The 25,090-nt window shown below is 42.5% G+C and overlaps 1 protein-coding gene across 2 annotated transcripts; it reads right to left on the reverse strand.

Annotated features, from left to right (window-relative positions):
- Positions 1-111: 111 nt before the first annotated feature.
- Positions 112-23,256, reverse strand: EMP2 (epithelial membrane protein 2). 2 transcript variants are annotated; one of them, XM_082490431.1, is made up of 5 exons: positions 23,109-23,256; positions 7,302-7,413; positions 4,994-5,087; positions 3,443-3,589; positions 112-2,860 (listed from the first exon to the last, which is right to left on the reverse strand). In XM_082490431.1, the coding sequence occupies exons 2-5, from the start codon at positions 7,377-7,379 to the stop codon at positions 2,676-2,678; spliced, it is 504 nt and encodes a 167-aa protein (XP_082346557.1). In that variant the 5' UTR covers positions 7,380-7,413; positions 23,109-23,256; the 3' UTR covers positions 112-2,675. The 2 variants fall into 2 exon arrangements, with proteins under 2 accessions (XP_082346557.1, XP_082346558.1); XM_082490432.1 differs by lacking the exon at positions 23,109-23,256 and adding an exon at positions 8,008-8,456.
- Positions 23,257-25,090: the final 1,834 nt, after the last annotated feature.

The following is a 25,090-nucleotide window of genomic DNA, read 5'->3' on the forward strand; positions in this document are numbered from 1 at the left end:
TCAGTAGCTATTCTTTTGACACCATACACTTAATTGTTCAATACACTATTATTTTCTCTGCTTACCCTGAAAGGTCTTCAAAAACAAAGGACAAAAATAACCAGCTTGTGGTTCTAGTACAGGCAGGAAGAATTTAATTTTACCTGTTCACACAAATACTCAGCTATTTCTCATCCAACATTATGTAAATATATCCCAAGCTTAAAGACAGGGTCAGATTGCTAAATGTATCGAGCTTGCTATTACAGTACAAGAATTTAACTTTATTTTCATGTACAGTTTCAGAATATATAGAGCATAGAAAATGGTATATCTTAAAGGCATATCAGGTAGAAAGAATATCCTAAAATATGTTTGTCTTGTTAAAACCCTTGTGCAAACTGTTTTGGCATTTGTTTTCTTGGTATGCAGACCATTCCCATCTGTTCTATGTGGCACCATGCATACGCTGCTGTTTGTACACCGTGGTGTGCATGCTTTTCAGTTTTAATTAAAGGAGCAGGGCTTTTACTGTGGAATTAAGCTGTGTGTTCATGTATATATAAATCTTTATTTTAAATACTTGCTCTATAAATGACCTGAGCATTACCAAGACAAGAAAATGAAGAAGCATCTCTTCAAGTCAGTGGCATAACAGCTTAACTTAAAATTTTACAGGACTGTCTTCTAGATGCAAGATAGTTTTAATCCATATTTGCTTAAGAATTTCCCTTACTATTTCACATTTGAATAAAAGCAGCAAAATGCCCAGCTAATAGTCTGTCTGCTTTCAACCTTAAGCCTGCATCTGCTTATTTAAGACAAATTCTGCTTGCTAGCAAAATTCAGGTTTTGAATCTGAAATGTATTCAGCAAACTGTGGAAACACTTTTTTAAAAAGTAGGGTAATAATTCTTGAAATTCACAGCATTCCCACTAGGAGAAAAAAAACCCTGACGAAATACTAGCATCATGCTAGACTGGTGAGAATGCATTTTGCTCAGACTGATTTGGGGTTTTTACTATTACTACTACTTTTAATGTGTTGTCCTGCTTACTCATCTAATTTCTTAACAGCTTGTTGGGCTTGCTTTGCTCCCAAAACACAAGTAGTACATGCCAAAGCATTTTAGGATGTTCAAGAAATGGAGATGGAACTATACGACCTATTACTTGTGTTGGAGACAGTTCCTATATAGCTATGCAACTGAACTTTGTGACAAATCAAGGATGAATTATCTGAAGGAATGGGTCGGACCATCTGCTGATGTATAATGCAGTAAGTATTGACTTTAGTCAAGCTACACTACTTTGTAATAATGAATTCGTTCAAACCTCATTCAAAACCTAGTTACTTTTTTATTGCCTGTGTATTGGGCCAGCTGTAGTGAATATACTGAAATAAATAAATGGTTAGTGCTTTTACAAAGTCAAATCCATAAGCATCAAAGCTGTGACTAACCAGAAAAAGCCACTTCATTCATTCTCCACACTGATCTCCCAACTCCAAAATCACCATCAGCCAAAGCCAGTATGACACAGCTGAGCAGTTAAGCCTGGTATTAGAGTACATATTTATCTCACAAAATTACTGAAAAATAAAAGTCACCAAGACATTTTATCTTGAAAAGCTATCCCGGAATTCAAAAGCATGGTAATTACACTCTGATTTATTTAGTAGGAGTGTTTAGTTCAAGTAAAATCCACATAGGAATTTAGAACAAATTTTTTAAAAGCCAATTTCCTAATGGGCAGACTCGGGGAATGCTATTGTAAATGCTCTATTAGTCATGAAATCACTATATAATCAAAGCAGGGTGTAATAAACACATTGAGTTTGGCTGCAAAAATCTACATTTGGCATTGCTTGATCACTAATTTGCTTAGAAATTTGCAGATGTAGGCAAGGTAATGCTTTTTTTTTTTTCCCTTTTCTTCCTTCCAGAAAGACTATGCACAATGCAAAACTAAAGGGATATAGGACTCGAGTGGGGTATTTCTTACTGCCCGGACTATTCCAGTCCCAAGTTGTGCAGTGAATTTGCTGGTAAATTCTCCCGCCAAAGGCTCTGTATGCTTAAATTAAATTTGAAAGAGAATTAAGAGAATAATTTGCTGGAGTACAAAAAAAAAAGAGTTGTTTACTCTTGCAAAGCAAGTGGTTTTAATAAAAGCTTGATGACACTTACTGCACATTATAAATAGCAGAACACTCGTCCTCTGTCAGAACAGACGCACTGAGTGCAGCTTTGGGCTTTTATAATTGTTTGCTTTTCACTGTGATCTGGGCCTCATTTTTTACTCCCCCTGTATTTAACCCGTTCCAAAGGGATACATCTGATCCAGGAATATAGTTAGCATATTGCTTATGAATTAATTTGCATGGGCTTTATTTGTAATCTACTAGAGGCCAGGAACAAACTGTTAATGTCCAGTAAAGGGAAAACCAAACCATTTATGATGATGAAATATGTAAAAGAGACAACTTGGCTCTGTCCTGCCCAGACCCCTGACCTGTATGCGCCAGGCATTCCATTTAACCTGACGGGATTTTTTATTCTGTTTCATATCAAGAACACAGTACATTTTTAGAGAAACAATACCTTTACTACAAAACCATGTAAATGATTATATACAAAATGGTTACTGGAATTTGGTTTTGTACTGTAGTGACAGAAACAACTAGCTGCTGACATTTATTTACGCTTCCTTAATACTAGGTACATAACGCCACTGATCAGAGTAAAGGCAAATGCAATCCAGGCTAAGACGAAGGAATAGCCATATTGGCCTTCAGAAACTTCAATGCTATATTCTCTGCTCTGGTGTAGTTCTTCATGCCTATCTGTGTAAATGGAAGCTGCGATCATAACACACAGACCTGGAGGAGGAAGAAAATAGTAAAGTTTAGCATCTTAAAATGTTATCAATATGCATAACAACTATGCACTGTCTCTTTCTGTCAGCTGCTTCCACCAATGTCCTTTTTTGCAGACACTCATTTTCCATCCTCAAACTAAAGTCGGAGCATTTCAGGACACGTTTTCAGTTTCTTTGGCGTGGATTAAATTTCAAGTGCTGTTGTATATTTATGTCATTTGCAATGAGCACAAAATTATTTGAAACATCTGGATAGTTTTAAAGACTAACAAAAAAATAAGGAAGTACCTGACCGTAAGAATTACAGAGTTATTTAATTTGTTCAAGCAGTTCCAAATCTCAGATTCTTTCCCTTCAAAGTTCAAATGACTTTATTCTAAGCAGTGATGTCATCCATGTTTAGCTGCCTAAATAATACAGAATGGAGCAGTTCACTGTTTAACCAAATACGAAGGATAAGCTATGACCTCAGGAGCCCTACAAATTTGTTTTGCAGCTTATTCTGTTTGAAACCTTTTTCCCCTTCCCTTTCCTCCTTTCATGTAAATATTATTAAAGTCACAAGTGTTGAAAAATCACTCACATGACAAGAGCTGGATAATAGAGGTTAACACAAATCTTTCTCCTTGCTTTAGACGGAAGAGTTGAAGAATGAAAACCAGAAATGCCACACAACAGAAAATAGTAGATAGGATCATGGTGGCCTGAACAGCCTGAATTGATTGATACTCTGCAAAAACAAAAGCAGCCTTAATTAAAAATACAGTTTCTCTCTTTGCCTCCTTCTGCAATGAGTAGAGGGGTAGAGCTATGTTCTGTAAGCAGGAGTTCAGCACATACAGCAAACCAGTCGTGCACGTGTTGCCTAGGGAGGTTCTCTGCTTCCTTCGTATTAATACAGCCAGTGGTTTAAGGACTTTAAAAAGCTTTTCATAAAACTAAATAAAAATACTGAGGAGACTGTTTTTCCCACACCACGTCCTTTGCTACCATCTACATACTCAAAGCACAGTGAAACCTCCAGGTGTCCCAAGTGGCTTACAGACACAGACCCAAGCCTCTCACCAGACCTGGAGACAGCTCTATCCCATACGATGTAACCAGACAGGACATCCACGCTTGGCACAGAAGATTCCTTTGCTTCAGATTTGTCATCCAGTCAGTTCCTCCCCTGTAACTAGGAGCTAAAGCAACCACTAAATTTGTAACTGCATGCAGCTGCTCTGTGTAACTCTGCTGCAATGATATGGCCAAGCTGTGCTACACAAGTAAGTTCCTTGTAGCACCTCTCCTCTGGCACAGCTTCACTCCAGTTAGTAGGTCTGTGAACAGCAGACATACCTGAGCTACTTATCATCTAGCTAGTTCGGGTACCTCATTTCAATGAAAGCATGGTAATAGAGACATCAAGTGCAAATTTGATAAATTCATGTTAGCTTAGATATGCCTGTGCATAATGGATTACCTCATTGCAGCACAGATATGCTCTACACCAACTTGATGCTTGGAAAGCAAAGACACTTTATGGGCACGTGGCTCTTCAAATCATCTATAATATGATCTTTAATATACACGAAGATTGAAAGTATAGAAATAAAGTAAATGTAACATTTGAGGGTTTTTTTATTTTTTTGTAAAGCAGAACGTTAGGCTGTGCTGTATATTAAGTCCTCTTTGTTAAAACTTCAGCTTGTGTTCCGATTTTCTTCCACTTTTTCCCCATTCCTGTGCACAGCCAGTGGTTTTAGGTTCTTCTTTGAAAGTTAAAGTTCAATTCTGAGGCAAACTCTATCACTTCAGCCCCACTTTCAGATGACTTCACTGTTTTTACCTGATCTAATTTTTTAAGAACTCTTTAGCACTCATCATTAGTTGTTTGTGTTTGCTCAACACATTTGGGCTTTCAGGTGCACCTAACAGTTCCCTCTGTTTTCCTCTTATAGAAACTGTTGGAATAGTTTGCCTTTCCAAAATGACAAGCCAATATTAAAGTTTTTAGAAGACCTTGGTAGTTAGAGCATGCGGATTTTTGAACAACTGTATTATTGCCCCTCCAAATTTCATAGCAATTTCACCAGATCTCCTGGTAAAGGAACTGAGAGGAACTGAGACATAGGCATGGAGAGACACTCACCTCTGAACTGATCAGTAATAGCCATACAGGTGCTAGTATTCGTGGCACACATTCTCCAGACATCTGTAGAAAAATTATCTCCTACCCACCAGGCCTGCAAAACAAAAGTAAAAGGCTCTTACGGGAAAAAAAAAAAAACCAACAAAAACACAAAACCACAAAACTCCTTACTTGTCCAAGTGTCTCCTGATCAGATAAATCAGCTGCAACAAATTTCTGTTCATTTTTGATACTTAACTGTTTGAACTAAATTTGAGATCTAATGGCGTTTTGGAATGAAGGGCACATCATTATACACATGTCATTTTCATTTTAGACCTGTGTAAAGCAGAAAAGGGAACAGATGGCAATCTTAAACATGCCAAAGCATGAGGGCACTTGTTTGGGCAGAAATTTTGGATAGTCAGTGATTGCTCATTCCTTAAGACACCTAGACAGTATCTGCTTTGTTCATCCAGACTCTGTTTAGGATGCACAACTCTTTAAAGGCACAGCATTTTTTAATTGGCGGGAAATAGCAGGTTATACATCTATGAAACAGAAGCCATTTATAAGTTTTCCGGTTCCTGACATTGAATTGAATTAACCTCAACTCCGTGTAGGTGCGCTGTCAATGTGCGAATGCAGTACATACACTGTGGCATCTGACTGGAAGTGACTAGTGACAAATTAAGATCTTCCTGTCGTATTTCTATTTTGATGTTTTAAAATTTATGGCAAAATAAATAGAGTACTACAGTGACTGAACAGATTTTTACGGTAGCCTGGGAAATGCTGCAAGCACTCCACACAAGTGGCATTTCCTCAGGAAACCTATTCCCGTTCTGACAGCTACCCAGGCTTTTGTTTTGACTAGAGCTGGAAAAATACAACTTTTAAATATGACTCCTGGTAGCATCTGCTGCTTAGACAGACATTCCAGAAACCTCACAGCTTACTGCGCAGCTTTGCAAACAATACTGCAATAAACTATAATACATTATGACAGTAGGCATATGTGTAATTGTGACACTGTGTTTTAAGAATAAGCATTACTTTCTGAGGATGCCATTCATTTGGATTTTGCCGTCCAAGTTCAATATATTATTTTTTTAGCTCTGAGCACTATATAATCCTTTCAGAGTTATTTTCATGACTATAAAATGCCTCTGAAGATAATAAAATCTAATAGAAGGTAGTTACACAGTTTAAGTTCTTAATTCTTTAAAAGTAGCTAATGACATAATGCAGAGTGCATGGGGGGTTGTTTCTATAATAATTTGATTTGTATGTAGCAGATCTGAATTAAGAATAAGTTGCTTTATCCACTGTCCAAGCTTTTTTAATATTCAAAGGAGAAGGGTAAGACAACCTGCCTTAGTGATCAATTAATGACCTACTTCAATGGAACAAATCAACCAGCTGACTGAAAGATAACATCTGAGTTGGTACAATTTTGCAATAAAAAGTTGTGGGTAACACATCATTTCACTTGGAGTCTTGGAAAAGACTATGGGATTCAAACCAGCTTCACTGAGCACAGTAAAGTATTTTCAGCAGACAATTTTTTTAATCCTAAAAGCCTGTACATACACCAGAACTCTTGGAGAAAGAAAGACTCCAGCGCACAGTTAAGAGTACCAATCAGGATAGTGGGCTGTTTTGGAAAGAGGAAAATTCAATTAAGAGCTAGATGTAACTATAGGAAGGTAAATTCTTTCTGGTCACAAAAATAAAAAGGAAATTTGAAAAGAATGCAACATACATTATTCGAAAACTTTGTGCTGAAACTGCTTCAACTGAAATGAAACAGATATATTCATGGTGTCTAACGATTTAATTGGGCATCTTGGACAACCACTTCTGAGGCAAAGCATACCTTGACTGAAATTATCCCCGCACATTAATCATGAGCTCTGACTTGATGTACATGACACAAAAGGATGACAGATTTTTTCCCCCCTTTCCGTCTTATCTAGCTGAACCAAGTCTCCTAGCTCCACCCTGCGAGCATGGTAGTATTTGTAAATATACTCCCTGGCCAAGTATCTCACAGGGGAGAAGATTAGCTGCATAACATGGGCTTACAACATGATGCCATACAAATGTACAGCATGTACTCACATAGTCTTATCCATGCATACCAGCAACACGCATATTCAAGGCATTGTTGTTACAAAAAGGTATGAGACCAGTGTGCCTAACAAAGTTATGTGGTTATGTGCTTTCAATAAGCAAGTCGAAGACAACTAGAGACGAATAGCTTCATTTTTATGAAGCAAAGAAACACCTGTCTGTTTGAGAGAAAAAGAGAATAAATAAGACTTACATTGTCAATAGTTGAGATGAACAGCAGTGCTGCTGAGGTTATGTGAAACACAATAATGAATGCCAGAAGAATCAACATTCTTGATCTGTAGAGCCTTTAGTCTGAGATAAATCTGTTAAAAATAAGAGCGTATATGAACAGTCTTTAAAAGCTGTCAACAGATCAACCTGTCTTTACGCTATTTCACTGTGGCTGTGAGTAGTCAAGGTCAGCGTGAGTGTATTTCAGAGCGAGGTGCTGTTAGAGTCAGGAACACCGTGTGCAGTTTGAGTCCACAGCACACATTCTTTCTCCAGAGATAAAAGATTTCACTTAATCAGACCTTACATCAGCATAACAGCTTTCTGTTTGTTGTATGTGATACGTAACTAGCATCACTGCTAGTGAATCACAACTTGACATGAAGCCAAGAGGTGCATTTTGCAACCTGCCAGTGGGATGGCTGCAGTGGGTAAACACACAGAGAAGCTTCTCTCCATGTGCTTCTCCAGAAAGGATATAAATCTCCTTCACGTTGACTTTTAGAGAAGTACTTTTCAAATTAGCCTCATTTGCATGTGATGCTAGATTTTCCACTGGCTCCAGTAAGGTCTTGTTTCAACCATGCTTTCGAAGTTGGAAGAAACAGATTTCAAAAAGATGCTTGTAGAACAAAATTAAGTGCATCAATAACCACCTCCTAGATTTAGTAATAGCCATGTTGTACCTTAGGTCTCATATAGGTTGTCCTTTGTTCATCTAGTTGCAAGTTTTATCCATTGATGAATGACTTAGGGTTACCATTTTCTCCAATATATTGCTCTGACTGGTAGGGTTCAACAAACCCATTAGTCATGTAATAATCCAGTTAGTTATTTGAAGTTGAGTCACTTAATAGTCTCTCTAGTCTACCTATTAACTTCACACCTTGTCTAACTCATTTATTACCATTTCACATCTCAAAAATGAAAAAAAAAAATAAATCTTATGTACAAAGGAACCACAAACTTCATTTGAACTGGAATCCCCAGGAAATCTGTGGGCACAATAACAAATAGGTTAGGAAAAACTACTGTTACTAATACATAGAAATGTACAATTGTCTGGTATATCTATTATCTTTTTCCTTTTGTGTTAAAATGCTTGCCAAATAATAAGCTATATTCTCTTGCAGGTATTTTCTCTGCATTTAACGTGCACAATTCTGTAGCATTATCTGCATGTTATCACTCATCAGTACATTAATGCATGTTTCTCCACCTCCTTTGCTTTGGACACACTCTTGTATGTCAAATGATCCCATTCAAGTAACACAGCAAATATTCAGAAGAAAAGGCAGTTACGATTTTTTTAAGACCTCCATGATTTTTTTCATGTCTAACCCTCTCTCCCCTATTGCCATTTACTAGAATCACAAACCACATGGAGAATTTAATCAAATAAAAGGACTACTTTGACAGCATTTTTAAAGCAGCTCCACTGGCATTCGCATCAGGCCAAAATACAACTACTCTGCAAAACTTTAACAAAAAGATAACAGCATATAAACATGCTGAATAGAGACTAGAAGTTCCAGACTAATCCTTTACCATCTACATTGCAGTATAGTTTTTCACTGCAGTACAGCATTATGACGAGCACGAAGCCGAACAGTATTAAAGTGCTTTTGAGAAAATGAAAACTGATAGGATAACCTTATATCCGTACCTAATTGGAATGATTGTATGGGAAAGCTAAGTCAAATCCTAAAATAAGGAAAGCAGCTACTAAAGATTTTATTCCTTCCCATTTTTCTCACTGTTAAACTTTGCCTTCTCTGCCACAACAAAGAACAGAAGTGGTAATTTCCTCCAAAGAGCCGATTCGGCTGTATGACTCAAGATCCTCTGAATCTAGTTCTGCTTCTAGAACTGTCATTCATGGCTCTCTATCAACCCTGCCTTGAATGAAAGGAAGGAAGAAGGAAAAGAAGATATTTTGTGGTTTTGTACAATGCCACATCAAAATATTTTCACTGTGAAATGTACCAGTCTTCACACAGCACTCTCTTGTCCTGTGGTTGGGTTTTTTTCTGAGTTTCATTTGTTGCACAGATGGTATCTACACAGACAATAACTCAACAGTCATCTGCCATATAAGGAGAGAGAATCAAATTGTACTCAGTATTATTTTAAAAATAACAATAGAATTTCATCTTATTACATGAAGCATCATAAAGTAAGAGAGACAGAAAAATGTAACCTAATTAAAACCAATCTTGCAAAATCAAGACTTGCCAGCACAGAAAAACCCACTTAATCTTCAACCAAGTGAATGTTTTTGTTTTACTGCTTTAAGCCATAAACAGAAGTGTTTCAAACAGGATGGATAAACAAACATTTATAGGTGATGAGGAGAAGACACTTTATGTTTTACCCAAATAAAGACAAGATTGAATGAAAGAGCTTTTTGGTTTGTCTTTGCAAAAAAAAAAGGACAGTAAGAATAGTTTGATTTTTCTGTTCTGAAGGACTTTCGTGACAGCCATTTTTAGGTACCTCCTCCTGACTTGCTCCTTTCATGAGCTGCTACAACTTGTGTGTGCACAGTGCTACAACAACCGTGCACAGATACGGAAATTAAATAAGCTGGGGGAGAGGAAGAAGCAGACCAATTCCAAGTAATTAATACCAGGAAAAGACAACAACGACTTGATACCCAATCTGTCATGCCTGAGCAGGGATCCCAGAAGTGCACAGAAAGATCTGTGGACTTCAATCACTCCGAGCAACTTTCTCTTCCCATGGAGCCCAAGGAGGAGTGTCTCCAGTTCATCACAGCCTGCACAAGAAGTCATGAAGGGAGGAGAGTCTTTCAGCTAAACTCTACGTGATCTGTGCACAGGAAGCAACCAGCAGCTCCCTTCTTCTAAGATGCAGCCAGCGATGACGCAGAAGCTCCTACAGAATCTGCATCCCTCTCAAGGCAGAAATGCTGGACTTCATCTCTCAGAGGGAACTATTAGCAACCAATCCTCCTCCACTCCAGACATTGCTGAATTTAAAAGTTTTATTTTGGAGACTCAAGATCCTTCCACCCCCTAAGCAAGAAGATCTTCCTTCCCCACTTGTCAGTGGACAGCATACCTGGGTACCTCTCCTAGCAGCAGGCAGTTCCTTTCATCTCTCTATAAGCAAGGGAAGGACAGAGCTATGTGTCAGAGAATTTCTGGGAATGCTGTTTGCATTAACATTCGGAATTCTTACTCTAATACTTTGTTATTAAGCAAACACTTTGGTAACATTCTGTTCTGCATATTAGCTGTAGTCCTCTCTCATTCACCATTAACTGTTTCTCAGGGGCTCTCTTCAGGTTCACAATTGTTCACGGTTCTTTTAGCAGCAGCTGAAACTCCTGCCGAAGCTTGCCAAACCAACAGCATGCCACCTGGCAGTGGCTTTTGCCTCGCTCCTTCAAAATGGAAGGTACCTGCAGGGACAAATAAGCTAGCACTACTCTTTAACCTGGCTGAACGAATTCTGCTCAATAGAACAACCAGCAATTCGGGTTAGATTAAAATCCTATCATCTCTTACATTTAATTTATGCAGCCACAAGGAAATGTTGCTTAAGAGGGTTGTTAATAAGAACAGAAACATTTTAAAATCACATAAATTTGTGAATCTAGCACTTTGCACCACTGCACTGAACAAGGATCTGCAAACAACTATATTAAGAAGATGCATGGAAATGATCAGACTCTTTTGGTTTAGTCTCTTGTTTATAGGTAAGAATATTTGTATTGATCAAAAAAAGCTTCCTGGGCAGAATAATTTTTTACTTTCTATCATTTGAAGTAATACACACTATGCTCTCAGGTCAAGATGTTTATGATTTTTAAGTAAACTGCCTTTAGGCATGGATGAAGACTGGGATGACACAACAGATACTGTTCATCATTCCCCAAAGTGGTTTGAATTCTTTTAATAGTTTTTACACACACACACACACACACACACACAAAGCTTTTTGGACGCACTATAGTTGTCTTTTAATAGAGATGATGGAGCCACTCTTCTCAGAAGTAAATGATGAAAAACTAGAGGCAATAGTCACAAGTTGCAACAAGGAATATTCCTATTGTGAAAAGTGTATTAATTATCTTCAATGAGCATGATTAAGTACTGGAACAGGGCCCAAGAGGCTGTGGATCACCATTCTTGGACATCTTCATAACTTGACTGAAGCAAGGCCCAGATTATCCTGAACAAACTCCCTGCTTGGAGCAGACACCTCCAGAGGCCCCTTCCAGCTCTGCTCTGCTGACAACCTGTAGCTATTTCAGGCACCTCCCTGTACCAATCTCCAGCAAAGCTCTGACAAAGGAGAACATAAAATTTGACTTAGTTCATCACGTGTGACATTAAAAACAGATTTTGGGTTATAGTAAGAATGACATTGAATGTCAACATGAATTCTTCAACTGCAAGCCTCAGCATTTAATACCACTTTACAAAGTATGTTGTAAAGCAGAAACATACAGGTACAGCTGAGTTAGAAGTGCAGACTGCCACTGAATCCAGAAAGAGTAAGTTATGAGAATCCTACTGAACACATCCAGATTTGCTGTAGTAATAAGGCTTCCTTCCCACAAATGCTGTTAGTTGTAGAATGGTTACCCAAAACACATTGAAAACAGAAGACCAGCTATATTACAACAAAGATTTTTTCAATTAGTGTGGAAGAACTGTTTCTGGTAATACTCGAGTGCTACCTTATTTCTGGAGGATAAATGCAGCAGTCAGACTTATCTTTAATCTTCACTGTAATGCAGAGTATTGGAACCAGTAATTTGGACTGTCATTAAGAGAGCCTGGTGTGCTTTACAAGAGGTGGCTAAGAAGGGCCTCTGCTGTGATCTTCTAGACATGCAGAGGCAAGTAACTCTTTACAAGATAAAACAGTACAACAATCATGGAACTGCACAGTAAAAAAAGTATTCAGTCCAAGGTTCCCAACATTCTGTATTGGAGTAAGCAAACAGGTTACAAAACTGGAATGCCTCCCTGTGTCAAACTCCACATTCCCCCACAAAAAAAAAAAACAAAACAGTTTAAGATAAAGTTTATCTTTAATGTCCAGCAGTACAATGAAACGTGCCTATTTGAATATTTTCTGCTGTTTAGTACAGCAAGCAAGCAAAAAGCAAACCTCTGCCTTTGACAGTTCTTAGCAGAAGGTTTATAACTACTTTCCAGTCCAGATGTCATCTCCGCAACCCATGCTTTCATTTCTTCCCACGCGGTTAAATTCTGCTGCCAGGCCATTTCTCATGTTTGTACATACTTGATTTTTGCAACCAGAGAAACATGTACATAGTACAGTATGTTTATCCTGTGCTTATCTGCATTCAGAAGGCTAAACATTGTCTGCTGGCCTCACTTCCTAAGATCAAGTCAGCTTTTAGTATCATCTTCATTTGAGCCCATGCATGAAGAAAATCTCAAGACAGACAATCCTGGTTTATACTCCTAGAAACACGGAGAAAACACGGCAGGACAGCTCCTGCTCTGTACAGACCAAGACTGGAGGTGTGCAGACTGCTCGTCCCCCGCACTGAGTGTGCCGAAAAGACACACCCAAAAGAAGGGGCAGAGGATCCTGCTAAACAAGTTACCGTACCTGCAGCTTTCTGCACTGGGGTTTTTCATTGCAACTAGAACAGCAGGTCTTTGGGCCATCAATAAGCATTCGATTCAGCTGAACTTTCTTGAGGTCACTGGTCTAGAACGGAATCAAAGCAAGCCCTCTTAATTATCAATTCTTCTGCCCCTCGGTGCTATAATTAAGTCTGCATATGTGAAGTTAGAAGAAAAAGCTTGTATACTGGTGGCATGAGCAGTCTGTCATCTTGTGATGTATCATAAGATGTTTGGATTTACATGACATTCACTTCGTTTTGCTTAGCGTTCCTGTGCCACATCTCATGGTGTCTCATGACAGAGAACTCAGGAGTTGGGTCATGTTTCGCCTGTAAGATTGTCTCTACACTTGCACAAAATTCCCTGGTTTATAAGGAACAGAGTGATACTGGTAACTTTTTTCTTTTTTTTCCTTTTTTTCTTTTTTCTTTTACCAAATATGAAGGGTTCTGTTTGTCTTGTGTGATTCTCAGCACTGGAAGCAAAAGTGAAGTAAGGTCAGGCAGCAGAGTTTCTCCCAAACTAGCGAAAGCTTTGAGGATTTCCACAATCCTCTAATGCCTAAATATCAAACAACACAAAGGACAAGAAAATCAGGAAATTTAACACCAAGGGAATAATTATACCAGTTGAAACAACTTATTCCAATTTCATTATTCCTTCTGCCTGAGTTAATTTAACAGTTAGGAACACCAACATTACAAGTTATAATTTACTGAGTGATATTCCTTAAAACAAGGCAGATGATAATATTGAAACTCTCATACTTTCTTTCTACGCTTCGCCCTTTCAGTGTTCTCCAAGCTGACTATTGCTCTGACCCTACTGACAGTCTGTGGTATCTGTACATTAATCCACCATCTGAGTCATTTCCACTGGATCACCCGTCTGTCGGTTTTTGTTGCTGCGGGGTTGACCTGGCCTCGTGCCCGAGCTGCAAGGCTGGCCTCGCACGGCTGCCCGGCGCAGCAGCCTGTCCTCACTGTCCCTGCGCACCCCTGTGTGTTGCTGTGCATGTGCCCCAGCTGTGACACGCGTGGATCCTTTCCATGTCAGCTACAGAAGAATCCTTCTATCATGCAAGAAGTCTGGAAAGGATAAGCACATCCTTGTACCTTTCCTTCTTTCTTGGTTTTTCCTGTGCCATCAATGCTTATTGGAAAAGAAAGGAAAACACAACTAAAGCAATCTAGTTCTATTTTAGATGATGACTCGGGAGCCTCGATCTAAGGAACCTGCCTTTAAACACTTCGTAGGCCAGGAGTGCTAATCTTGAAGCTAACATTGCATGTAGATTTACAAACTGCATGCAAAGGTTTTGCTGCCAGCAACCCCTGAAAAACATATTGGTAGTTCTCTGGTGCATTGAGTGAGCTGCTACTGTTAGAGCTCACAGGTGTACAAGCTACACAGAAAATGAGTTTTCTCTTTTATTAAAGTCTTATTTATAAGTGCAATTCAGTAATTAAAAATACAGGTCTACCAACAGATGTGGAAGTCTGTATTTGTGCTCACATATTCTCTGTGTTCAGGGAATCGAATATATTGTAAAACTGGACCCTTGCTCACCTATTCATTGTGTTCAGGTGTAGATTCAAATTCTGACCTGTTTTCAAGCTCAGGTATTACAGAGCTAAGAGTCAATACAGAAACAGTATGTCCTCTTCCAACCAGTGATCTCTTTAGCCAGCTAGCAAGCCTCTAAGATGCGTTGGTTGGTTCTGACTAGGCCTCAACAATACTGAATGGGAACCCAGGAGGGAAGCGCAAAAGAAAAGTCAGAAAAAAACAGCAGACAGGCTTCCACCCAATTTTTTCCACCCAATTTTTTCCTGGTATGAAGCTAAGCATGAATAACAATGTACACTCTTCAAGAAATAAAATTTCAGGCCCGTGCTTGATGCTTGACTTGGAATCAAGAGGGCAAAGTGTCCTGTCAGCCCCTAGATGGCACAGACACCATCAGCTCTTCTTGTTTACTAGCAATTGGTTAATTGAGAACACAGTCAATCCCATGGCTCTTTGTGCTACCTATTTTATGTGGAAGGAAGAGAGCTTCTCACTTACAGTTCCAGCTACTTTTCAAAGTCCTTCATCGCAAACTAAGGAAATCAGAAGGAAATTAAACAATGTTCCCTGCGTACAATCACTGTATGTCGGGAAAAAAAAAAAATCAATACAGCAAAAATTAATTCACAGTATTTTCTAGAACTCTATTTCAATTACGACATTTATGCTTTTTTAACTCAATTGCAGAAAATGAAAGTATCATCATTCTGCCAGATCTAGATTTGTTGGTGCCCCTGCAGCAGGCTGTGTTAAGACCCAGCAAACTCCAGCATAATTAAAGCAGTCGGCTTGATGTATTTTGATAGTGGAATACAGGGGCTCAAAGACAAACTGGCAAGATATGGTATGACCTAGTTTTAATCCAGCTTCCTTCAGAAAATCTTGCCTTGCAACCAAAGCCTGGAGGTCTGCTTCCTGTGTGCACCAAGATTAATATAAATGTGCAGCTATAGCTTAATAAAGCCTTTTGTTTGTCCATCCTAATGGTACTGTGTGGGACTGCCTGAACAGTAAACTTAGAGTGAATAAGCTCATGTTCTTGGCCTACCTATCACCTATGTGTCAGAGGCCACTGAAGCACCCTTTCAGCTCTTTCTGAATCTATTTCATAAACACTACATCTTAGCTCCTCCTCAGAAACCCCACCTAGTTACCAAAAGTAGAACAGATCGTGCTTACAGTTAGGCCTGGCGTATCTTCCCTGGACTTCCTCCACTCCTTCTCACCCTGTCCTCCTTGTTACGTCTACGCTATTAAGCCAGAACTCCAAAGTTTGGGAAATTATAACCCTGCTACCCCATATGTTTCCAAACAAAACCAAGAAAAAAAAATGCAGCAAAAATATGAAGTGGTAGCTTTGAGTACTGAGACCCAAAGAAGCTGATGTTTCTAATTTCTTAGGAATGCTTTTAATAAAGTTTTGACCGAGGGATGCCAGCATTGCCGCCACTTCTGTAACTCTGTTGGTCATTTATTTGCAAACAAGTTCGGACCGGGTTTAGACTTGCCCTACCACTCCTTTCACTATGGCCCTACTGTGTGCACCACAGAGGGAAGTCACTCTGCCATGAAGCCTTTGTGGGCAGACTGAGCAAAAGAAAGCAGGCAGGATCTCTGGGAAAACTCAACCACAATGCCCTGTCGCGGGGCGGGGAAGTGGCACTCACAGGGAAAATGAGCCTTGTGATGTCTTACCTGAAAATCCTAAAAAACAGCCTCAAGCCTAAGAGTCAAGATAGATGTATTCAAATACTCCAGCAAAACCCGGAAGAGAAGTGTAACAGCCACCATGTGCTGAGAGGACAATTTAGCAGGTACGGAGCCCAGCTGCCTACACCGACAGACCCCTGACGACAGGCACATTTGAATAGTAGTCCTTAAGCCATCACATTTTCAAAACTGTTCTTTAGAGGTTTTTGTTTGTTCAGCAGTCCTTCTCTAACAGCACAAACCAGCTTCTTCCTCAGAAGCCAATCTTTTGTATATTCTTCTTTTCCTAAAGCACTTTTTCTTGTAACTGCACTTTGACACCAGATAATCATAATCTCAGATTTAACCTGTTTGATGTCTGCTTCTAAATCCCAACACAACCCACAATCATACGAGGTAGACTGCCTCCTTACTAAATAACACCTGAAACGGCTACAATTCATGTCTCATTTCCATCAATCATACTCATTCCTTGTGCCCTCCACCCTCTGCTCATCCACCTTCAGTTTATACTGAGAGTCACATGCCTTTGGAAAAATGCTAACAAAAACTGGTCTTTAATGAAAGACACCCCATGGAAGCAATCTGCTCAAGAGATCAGTTCTCAAAGGGCACATTTGAGAAAACCCAGCAGTAGTTTGAAAGAAGGAACCACTTGTGTGCTGTAGTTTCTGGTTTCCTACAAAACATGAACGTATTCTCTCAGTTTGCACAGTGGCATCTGCAAAACATGTTACAAAACATTTGTAACTTGACGTAGGTATGGGTAGAGCTTAATTGTACGCTTAGAAATTGAAAAAAAGCACACATCATTAAGCATTCAATGCATCCTTTCCTTTCAGCCAGTTTGCTTTAAATTGTGTACTGATACTACTTCAGTATAAACAAAGTTGTGGTATAGATTAAAACCACCTTAACAATCAAGCTGGTGTAAAAGTACTAAAAGCTTGTTTTCCTAAGGTACGGAAGACAAGAACTTCTCGTTCTGACTTGTTCATTTTCAAAGATGAAGACAGACTGAGGATATACTTGCTTGCAGGTCAGGGCAGACACATGGAAGGAAAAAGAACTGTTTTAACAGAAAGATGAAAATAAATGGCTATAAATCACATGTGAGCATATTTAGGATGGAAATTATAACTCTTAGAGCTGTCAGGTTCTGGAACAACATTACAATCACCGCAGCAGGGAAAAAAAAGACCTGCCTCCACAAAAAAGGATTATGTGATCCAGGGATTGTGCTAGCAGGGGAGTAGACCTGGTGACCCGAGAGGTCCCTCCAGTTCTGCGCTCCTGTGAAGGTTATCCCAACAGCTTCTTTGAGGTCTCCATATGTTTTGCAACATGCTTTTGCATGATATCAATGCCTTTGGCACTCTGCTGAATTCTCTCCTGTCCTTCAAAGACTTCAGGTAATGCTGGGAGCAAAGCCGACTGTTGATCTGTACGGTGGAGTAATACAAGTGGTGATCATGGGACTGACAACATACAACCAGCTTTAGGGGAGGATTCATTTCTCAGGTGGGTGGTAAAGCTACAAAGAGCATGCGAGGCCTGTCCCCCTTTTCTGAGGGTGACCTAAAGGCCACCGTTGCCCCCCAGCACTCAAGAGCGGTGGTCAGGAGCCACAGAGCTCTTTGCAGCCTGCTGGCACAGCCCTGCCTCCAGCTTGGGGAATCAGCCAGCAATTCACCGAGCTGGGACAATGGCACGGGGGTGTACCAATCAGCTATTCAAGCTATGAGAAGCCTCCTGGGAACCTGCTTCTGAAGCAAATAACTGAGCTGAGGTGTGGCCTGGCCTCACCCCTGCTCAATCACTATGTGGCCACATTGTGGTGTCGAGGTTGTCCCCGTTCAATACCTCGTCAGGGCAGGGAGGGACAGACCACGTATAATACCAGACCTTTTCATCAGGTTGGCAGATTAAATGTGTCCTCACTCTGATCCAATGAAATGCAAAACAAAAAAAAGCACACCTGCAGCATTAACTCTAGACATTAATATAGTTCTGAGAGCAAATTGCAGACCCTGAGCTCTACTCACTACAGACTGCTGCTTATCCAGAGATTATTCCAGATACAAAAGAACAGCTCAAGTGATTTATGTTTTTCCACCTAATTAACCAACAAACAAAGGCAGAAAAGGTTTGTCTTTCCAGATTGAAAGCAATGCGTTTAATTCAGTAGAAATGAAAGCTGATATTGTTTTAACTTTGGCAGATGCTCTATGGAAATTGCTACCAGTTAAATGTGTTACATTTGCTGTTGTAAAATTTTCAAACTGCTTGTTTTGATTTGGCTTTGACTAGCTCTGTATTGAGAAATTTTGGGTTTAGTTATTTCAGAGTTTACACATCATCTATCAAGAGTGTGAAAATACATCTCAATTGACAGCGCAACAGTTGGCTATAAAATAAAAAGAGCAAACTCTTCCACAGCTACTACTATTTTGTTTCACAGCAATAGTGTAGCACATGATTGGATTTAATACTCAACCTACCTTCAGAATGTCATTTTTACATTCTGATTTGTAATTGGTGCAATTAAAGCAAACTCTACCAGTTCAGGTGGAAGGATCTCTAGCACTTGTTTCATTGCACAGTTGAGCACCCCAGTTGTGCTGCTCCACTACGCTCTGGCTGCTCCACGGAAACACAGCCCAGTCGCCTCCTGCTGCTACCTGCCTCAACTTTGCTCTACCCTGCGGCTCCACTTCCATCAGGCTGGCTGCCGTACAGTGCCGCATCTCTGCGTACTAGCCACAGGGCCAGGTAAAGACCCCAGCAAGCATGCTGGTACGTGATAAATGGGCAGGCTCAGTCAGCTCTCTTCAGCTTTCAGACTCCCCTTGCAGTCTCCAGACTCGGGTTTGTTTCTGCATTTGAATTAAGTGGCTGGATTGTTGCTTCCACAGATTGAGGACTGTCGGCCTTAAGAGACCAGATGAGTCTGCAGACTGACTGCAGAGATCACCATCAGCACTTGCATCTCAACGGGGATAGCTGGGGACTTCAGAAAGTTACTTTCTGCCTGGAAGCAAGCCATAAATTTGATGGATTTCAGGACACTTAATACCCGCATTAAACACCTGAGGGAGTGTTCATGCTGTCCACATTGGCTGTTTGCAGCCCGTGCAATTCTGAACACAGCGTAGTGTTTAAGAATCAGTGAAGTAAACCATAAATATATATCCTATAGCCATCTCTAAGGGGTGTTTGAGTCAGTCCACTTTCTGCCCCACCTACAGACTCCTCTGAACATCTCTGCACAGCCAGAGGGCTGTATTTTAAGGTCACACCCAAATTATGAGGCTTCACCTGGCACGCACATACCACCATTAAACCTGCCCATGAAACTTCATAGGCAAAATAAAAAGGTGTAATTACATTTTCCCCGTTCAGTGAAGAAAGAATAATTCCTTTGATGAACGATTTCAGGCCATCAGGCTTTCTCTTGAATCCCACCCAGTAAGATCTATTTTCTAAAAATTAAGATGCTTATCGTCCTGATGAAGTCATAAGCATGACCTGACATACTGAAAGACATTTTACAAAATTATCTTCTCTCTAAAATAGTAAAGCTTTTAAGAAAAATAGTGAAGACTGGACACACACACCCTCCACTCCCTCCCACAGAGATCACTGATTTGCTTTGAGCATCGAAAAAACAAACCCTAACAAACACTGAACAGCTCCATGAATGGAATTCCTTAGTGCTGTGCTTATGTTTCCCCTGCTTTCCCTCTGAGATCAACCTGATTTCAGTAAAAGCTGTGCATTCCTTTCTACTTTCAAATTTGGCTGTGCTGAAGTATAGCATAGATTTTATATATAAAGTGTTTCATACACTTCAGAGTAAATCGCTTTCTTACTAGTTCCTGTATAACACGGTGCCTTATTCTGCCGAGTCTTCTTCCAACAGGCACAGGGCAGTAGGACCTGGAAAGTACATCTTCTGCCAGCTAGCAATATAAAAGATCTCATCCCCAGAGACCTACTTATCTCTTTAACTAGACGTTCTTGTACTGATTTATGTGGTGGTGTTATGACTTACATGATGCTCAAGACACAAACAGAACATGAAGCGTAAGTGGAAAACCAAAATATACACAATCCACTGAGGTGAAAAAAGAAGAGTTTCCCTGTGCTGCCATCCATCTCATTTTTAAATGGAGATGGAAACAGCATTATGAAAGGAGACAGACTATGTCTAATATACTTAGCAAAAGTGGAGGAAGGTCTTGCTCCTCTAAATATCCATATGGGACTCATCAGTACAACATTCTTCTAATCATTGTAGGAACGTCAAACCCAAGATGGGAAACAACCTTGAGACAAACAAGACAACAAAAGGAAAGACATGAAAATGGAGGTAAGAGGAAGACCCAAGGCAACTGTGAAGCAAGAGATGCTAATAAATTGAGGGCTGAACTTTTCACTAACTGAAAGCGGGTATAAGATGAAGGTAGAAACGTTAATTTCTTTTAAGCAATGTTGGCCTGAAACAGTAGCTACAGCATTGAGACAGAACCCTTGTCAAAGAGGATGACAATGCAGCAGCCTTCAGTCTTGACCTGCTCAGTCTGCTGAACAACTTCCTTTATTAGCAAGGTTTTAAATCAGTATAAGTACATACAATACACTGTTTTTCCTCACTGGCAGATCCACAGCATAATCAACACTGTTTGGGTGCGTATGACAGAAGTCTTTCCAGAGACCACAAATAAAGAATACACCACCAGTAGTGTCTTGTTTACTGATAGTATGCTGGTTTTATTTTAAGTTATATCAACAGACTCTTCTCCTTCCCCAAAAAGCATATGACTGAGAAACTGATCACGTCCTAAGAGTTTTCATGGTATTACTGCACTTCACATTGAGTTAACATTGATGGCTATCAGCAGAATAATTCCTGGTTTCCCAGCTGGGCAGGCAGCTGACCTGGCAACGTCCATGTCAGCCACGCAGCTGACATGGACGTACACATCTTTACACATCTGTACACATCTGTACACATCTTTATTCAGCATGGAGGATGAATCTTCCCGTAGGTATGCCAACGGTCTATTCTCCAACTTTATTCTACAAGTTCACAAAGGGATGCAGAGGATAGCAATAGTTCTTTCTTTCAACAGCTTTGAAGCAAAGGTCAAGTCCTTACATCTTACACTGAATAAACTCACATCACCTTCTGGTGAACATGTTTTCCACATACCTTTGTTTCCACTCCCACTTTGATTTTACCAGCTGGAGTAAGTACCTATACCCCAGCTGCATTCCTTAGCATGGCATTTAATTTGTCACACACCCTCTTACTAAAAAGTAGCTGGATTCTCCAGTAAACTGCAATGCACTTTTCTCCCATCACTGAAACTCCTGCCCAGTACTTCCCCACCATTCGTGTGGGTTCCTGCCTGTCCATGTCTGCAGACACCGGCCACCTCAGTCCTGGCAGTCCGGCCTCACAGTTCTTCTCCTGAACCACCCCACCCTGCCTGGACAGCAAAGCCTTCAAAACCAATGTCAGAGAGCAGGTCTGGGAGGAAGAGTCATTACGGACTATTTTATTTGACAGAAAAAATGTCTGCTCAGGCAGGCAAGAAGGTTTATTTTACACAGCTAACATACCAGCACTGTACATACAGAGTCTGAAAGTAAGTGAAGAGAAAGTGTTACTTTTTCTTTTTTGATGGGCATTAGCCAACCATAGCTGTTTACTTCCAAAGTTCCTAAAAAAACCTCTAAGGAAAACAGGTGTGTGTTTTACAGCTACTCAGTGGGTTTCTTCACAGCCCTGTATCAAGTCAAAAGATACTTCTAAAATGCTCCACTGCAATAACTACTGATCATTTACATATTATTCCCAGGTTTTGGAAAAAAAAAAAAAAGACCTCCCTGCACCACGTGAACAAAGTATTTCTGCCAAGAAATTAATGGAGAGGCCGAACTGCCAGGTTTCTCGGTGGCAGCAGTGGGTGAGCAGAGGCAAGCCCTGGGTACGCCTGCTGAGGGAAGGAGAGCAGTGCAATATTCTTCCTGGAGATGTCCAAACAAGGAGCTGACCTCTAAAATTCAATACTCAACATGACAAGCAATCCGTGTTACTGAAAGCTGCCTGCTATCTGGCACAGAACCTCCCGGCTGTAAGGTGGACATTAGAGATAGAAAAAAAAAACAAAAAACAAAAAACCAAAACCAAACCCAAAACAAAACACCAGTGAGAAAGACAGAATGGCTTATTAGAACTGTACTTTGACTCAAGTGGAAAAACGTTTAATGCTGGCAAAAAATTCGTAAACCGAAGTCTGCACTGAATTATATATGTGTATTTTCCCTCCACTAGGGGGGGGTCAGCTGCCAAAAACAATCCAACATTATTGTAGCATACGCAAACTTCACTTAGAGTACGTTAAAACAAAACAAAAAAAAAACCAGTAAAACTCCCCTGGGAGACAGCGAACTTTCTGCCGGCCCGGCCCGGCCCGGCGCCGCGTCCCCCGCCATCAGCCCCGCGCTCCCGCCGCGTCCCGTCCCGCTCCGCTCCCCCGGCGCCCACCGCGGCCGCAGCGCGCGGGGCCGAGGCAGCGGCGACGGGGCTCCTCCGGGGGAGGCGGCGATCCCCCCCCCCCCTCCCCCAAGCCCGGCGTTACAGCCCGCCCGCCCCGGCGAACGGCTCGGCACGGCGGCCGCCGACATAAAGTTTGTAAACAAATCCCTTCATTTCTATCGCACCCCTCCCCCCCCCCTTTTTTTTTTGGGGGGGGGGGGGGGTGTTTCTTCCTCCCCGCGCTGGCAAAGCCACCCCCTCCCCCCGCGGCGGCCCCCTCCCCGTCCCCCTCCCCGTCCCCCGCCCGGCCGGGGCTACTCACGGGCGCGGGGCCGGCGGGCAGCGGGTGCGACCGTCTGGCAGCGGCTGCCTCCCGCCCGCCCTCCCGCTGCAATGATGTCAGACCGCGCTGGGTGGGGAAAGAAAATAATTTTCACAAGTGCCCCTCGGCCGCCCGCGAAGGAGGGAGAGGTGTGTGAGTGTGTGTGTGTGTGTGTGTGTGTGTGTGTGTGTGTGTGTGCGCGGGGAGGGAGTGAGGGAGGGAGTGAGGGAGGGACGGGCCGAGCACGGGAGAAACTTTTCCCCGCCCGTCTCCACTCGGCGGCGGGCGGGCATCCCGGGGCGCGGCCTCCCCGCGGGCCCTGCGGCCGGGGCCGGTCCCGGTCCTGTCAGCGCTGCCCCCGCGACGCCCCCCGGGTCGCGGCGCCTGAGCTGAGCCCCGGCCGCGGGGGATGCCGCCAGGCGAGCGCTCGTCCCGCTCCCCGGGCAGACCCCCTCTCCCCTCCCCCCCCCCCGCGTTTCGGCGGCGGCGGCTGAGGCGGGAGCGGGCCTGGCGCTCGCCCTGTCACAGGAGCCACCGCCCCGCGCCCGGCGGCGGAGCCTGTGAGGCGGCGGGGGCCCGTCCCGCCTCGGGAGCCGCGAGGTGCCCCGCCAGCCTCCTGTCACCGAGGGCGAGGGAAGGGACAGGAGGGACGGCGCCACCCCGGCGGCGGGGCGAGGGGAGGACGGGGGGAGCCCCCACAGGAGCCCTCTGTGGGGAAAGCAGCCCCGGTCCCCAACGCCGGGCTGGCGGCCGAGCCCCCGCGGGGACTCTGTCCCGGCACCGCAGGCCCGCCGAGGCCGGGCGGGGAGGGCTGTGCCGGGCGGGCGAGGGGCGGCGGAGGAAAGGCGCCATTTCGCGCCGGCGGTGCCGCTCCGCCGCGCCCCCGCCGCCGGAGACGGGGCAACCCCCCCGCCTCCTCCCGCCCCGCCGCGGCGGGGCGGCGGCCGTTCCTCCTCCCCGGTGGGACGGGGAGAGGGGCGCCGGCCCCCGGCGGCGGCGCTGAGGGACGAGCCCGCGGCCGCCTGGAGCGGCAGCGAGTGCCGCGTTACGGCAGAGCCTCCTCGGCGTGGGGCGTTAAGGAGAAAAACTTGTGTGTGGAGAGCTGAGGAGACCTGTGTTTATAAAGCCATCTCCGGGCAGCTCAGGTGAGCCCCAGGGTTACCTGCGTGCACCTCACGAACCCTCTCTCCTGAAGAGGTTCGGGAACCGCCGTCGCTGCTAGCAAGCGTCAGTAATAACCTGTGGCCGTTTTCAGCCTAGTTTTCACAAAATACATGACAAAGCAGTTGAAATAATGACCATCGCCAACTGGGTGATGCTATTTACTCCTATTCACAAGCAGGACGAAGGCTGTAATCCAGCTTTTTGGCCGCCTTGCAGGTTTTAGTGTTGGTACAGCCTCTTGGAGGGCCAAAAGGTCTCATCTGCTGTTCATGATGCACTTTTACCACTGCGTAAGGTTGCAAGGAAATCTCACTGCTCCGGTATGACTGAGGAGCTGGTTTATGTTTGTTTTCTTTTGTGTCTTACTTTCCATTGCAGTCCAGCACAAGTTGGTGTTAACATTTGTTTTGGATGTTACCTAAAAATCAACTGGACCGTGACTCTTTGGATTCAGACTGTACATGCAAGTTTATGGGCAGTGTTTCCCAGTCCTAGAGATTACCTGTTCTTTAAGAACTGTAGTGAGTTCCAGCAGCACCATCCCTATTCCTCAAGTCTTCACACAAATAGCAACTATTATGTTGAGCAGAATACTGCGTTGGTTACTGCTCAAAAACTAGTGGCATGACCTCACTTTGTTGCATCTTCAGCCCTTCTGAAGTGGCCATGTACAGCTGTTAGGAATCTCATGCATTGCTTAAAAGCAAAAACATAGAAACACTGAAAGAGTTGCTTCAGCAATTGAAGCACCACCAACTCCGCCAAACACTACAAGCGCTTCAACCGGAGTAACTGGCATTTGGTGTCATGGTTATCCC

Source organism: Vanellus vanellus (assembly GCF_965231255.1).
Source record: "Vanellus vanellus genome assembly, chromosome: 14".
Taxonomy (NCBI): domain Eukaryota; kingdom Metazoa; phylum Chordata; class Aves; order Charadriiformes; family Charadriidae; genus Vanellus; species Vanellus vanellus.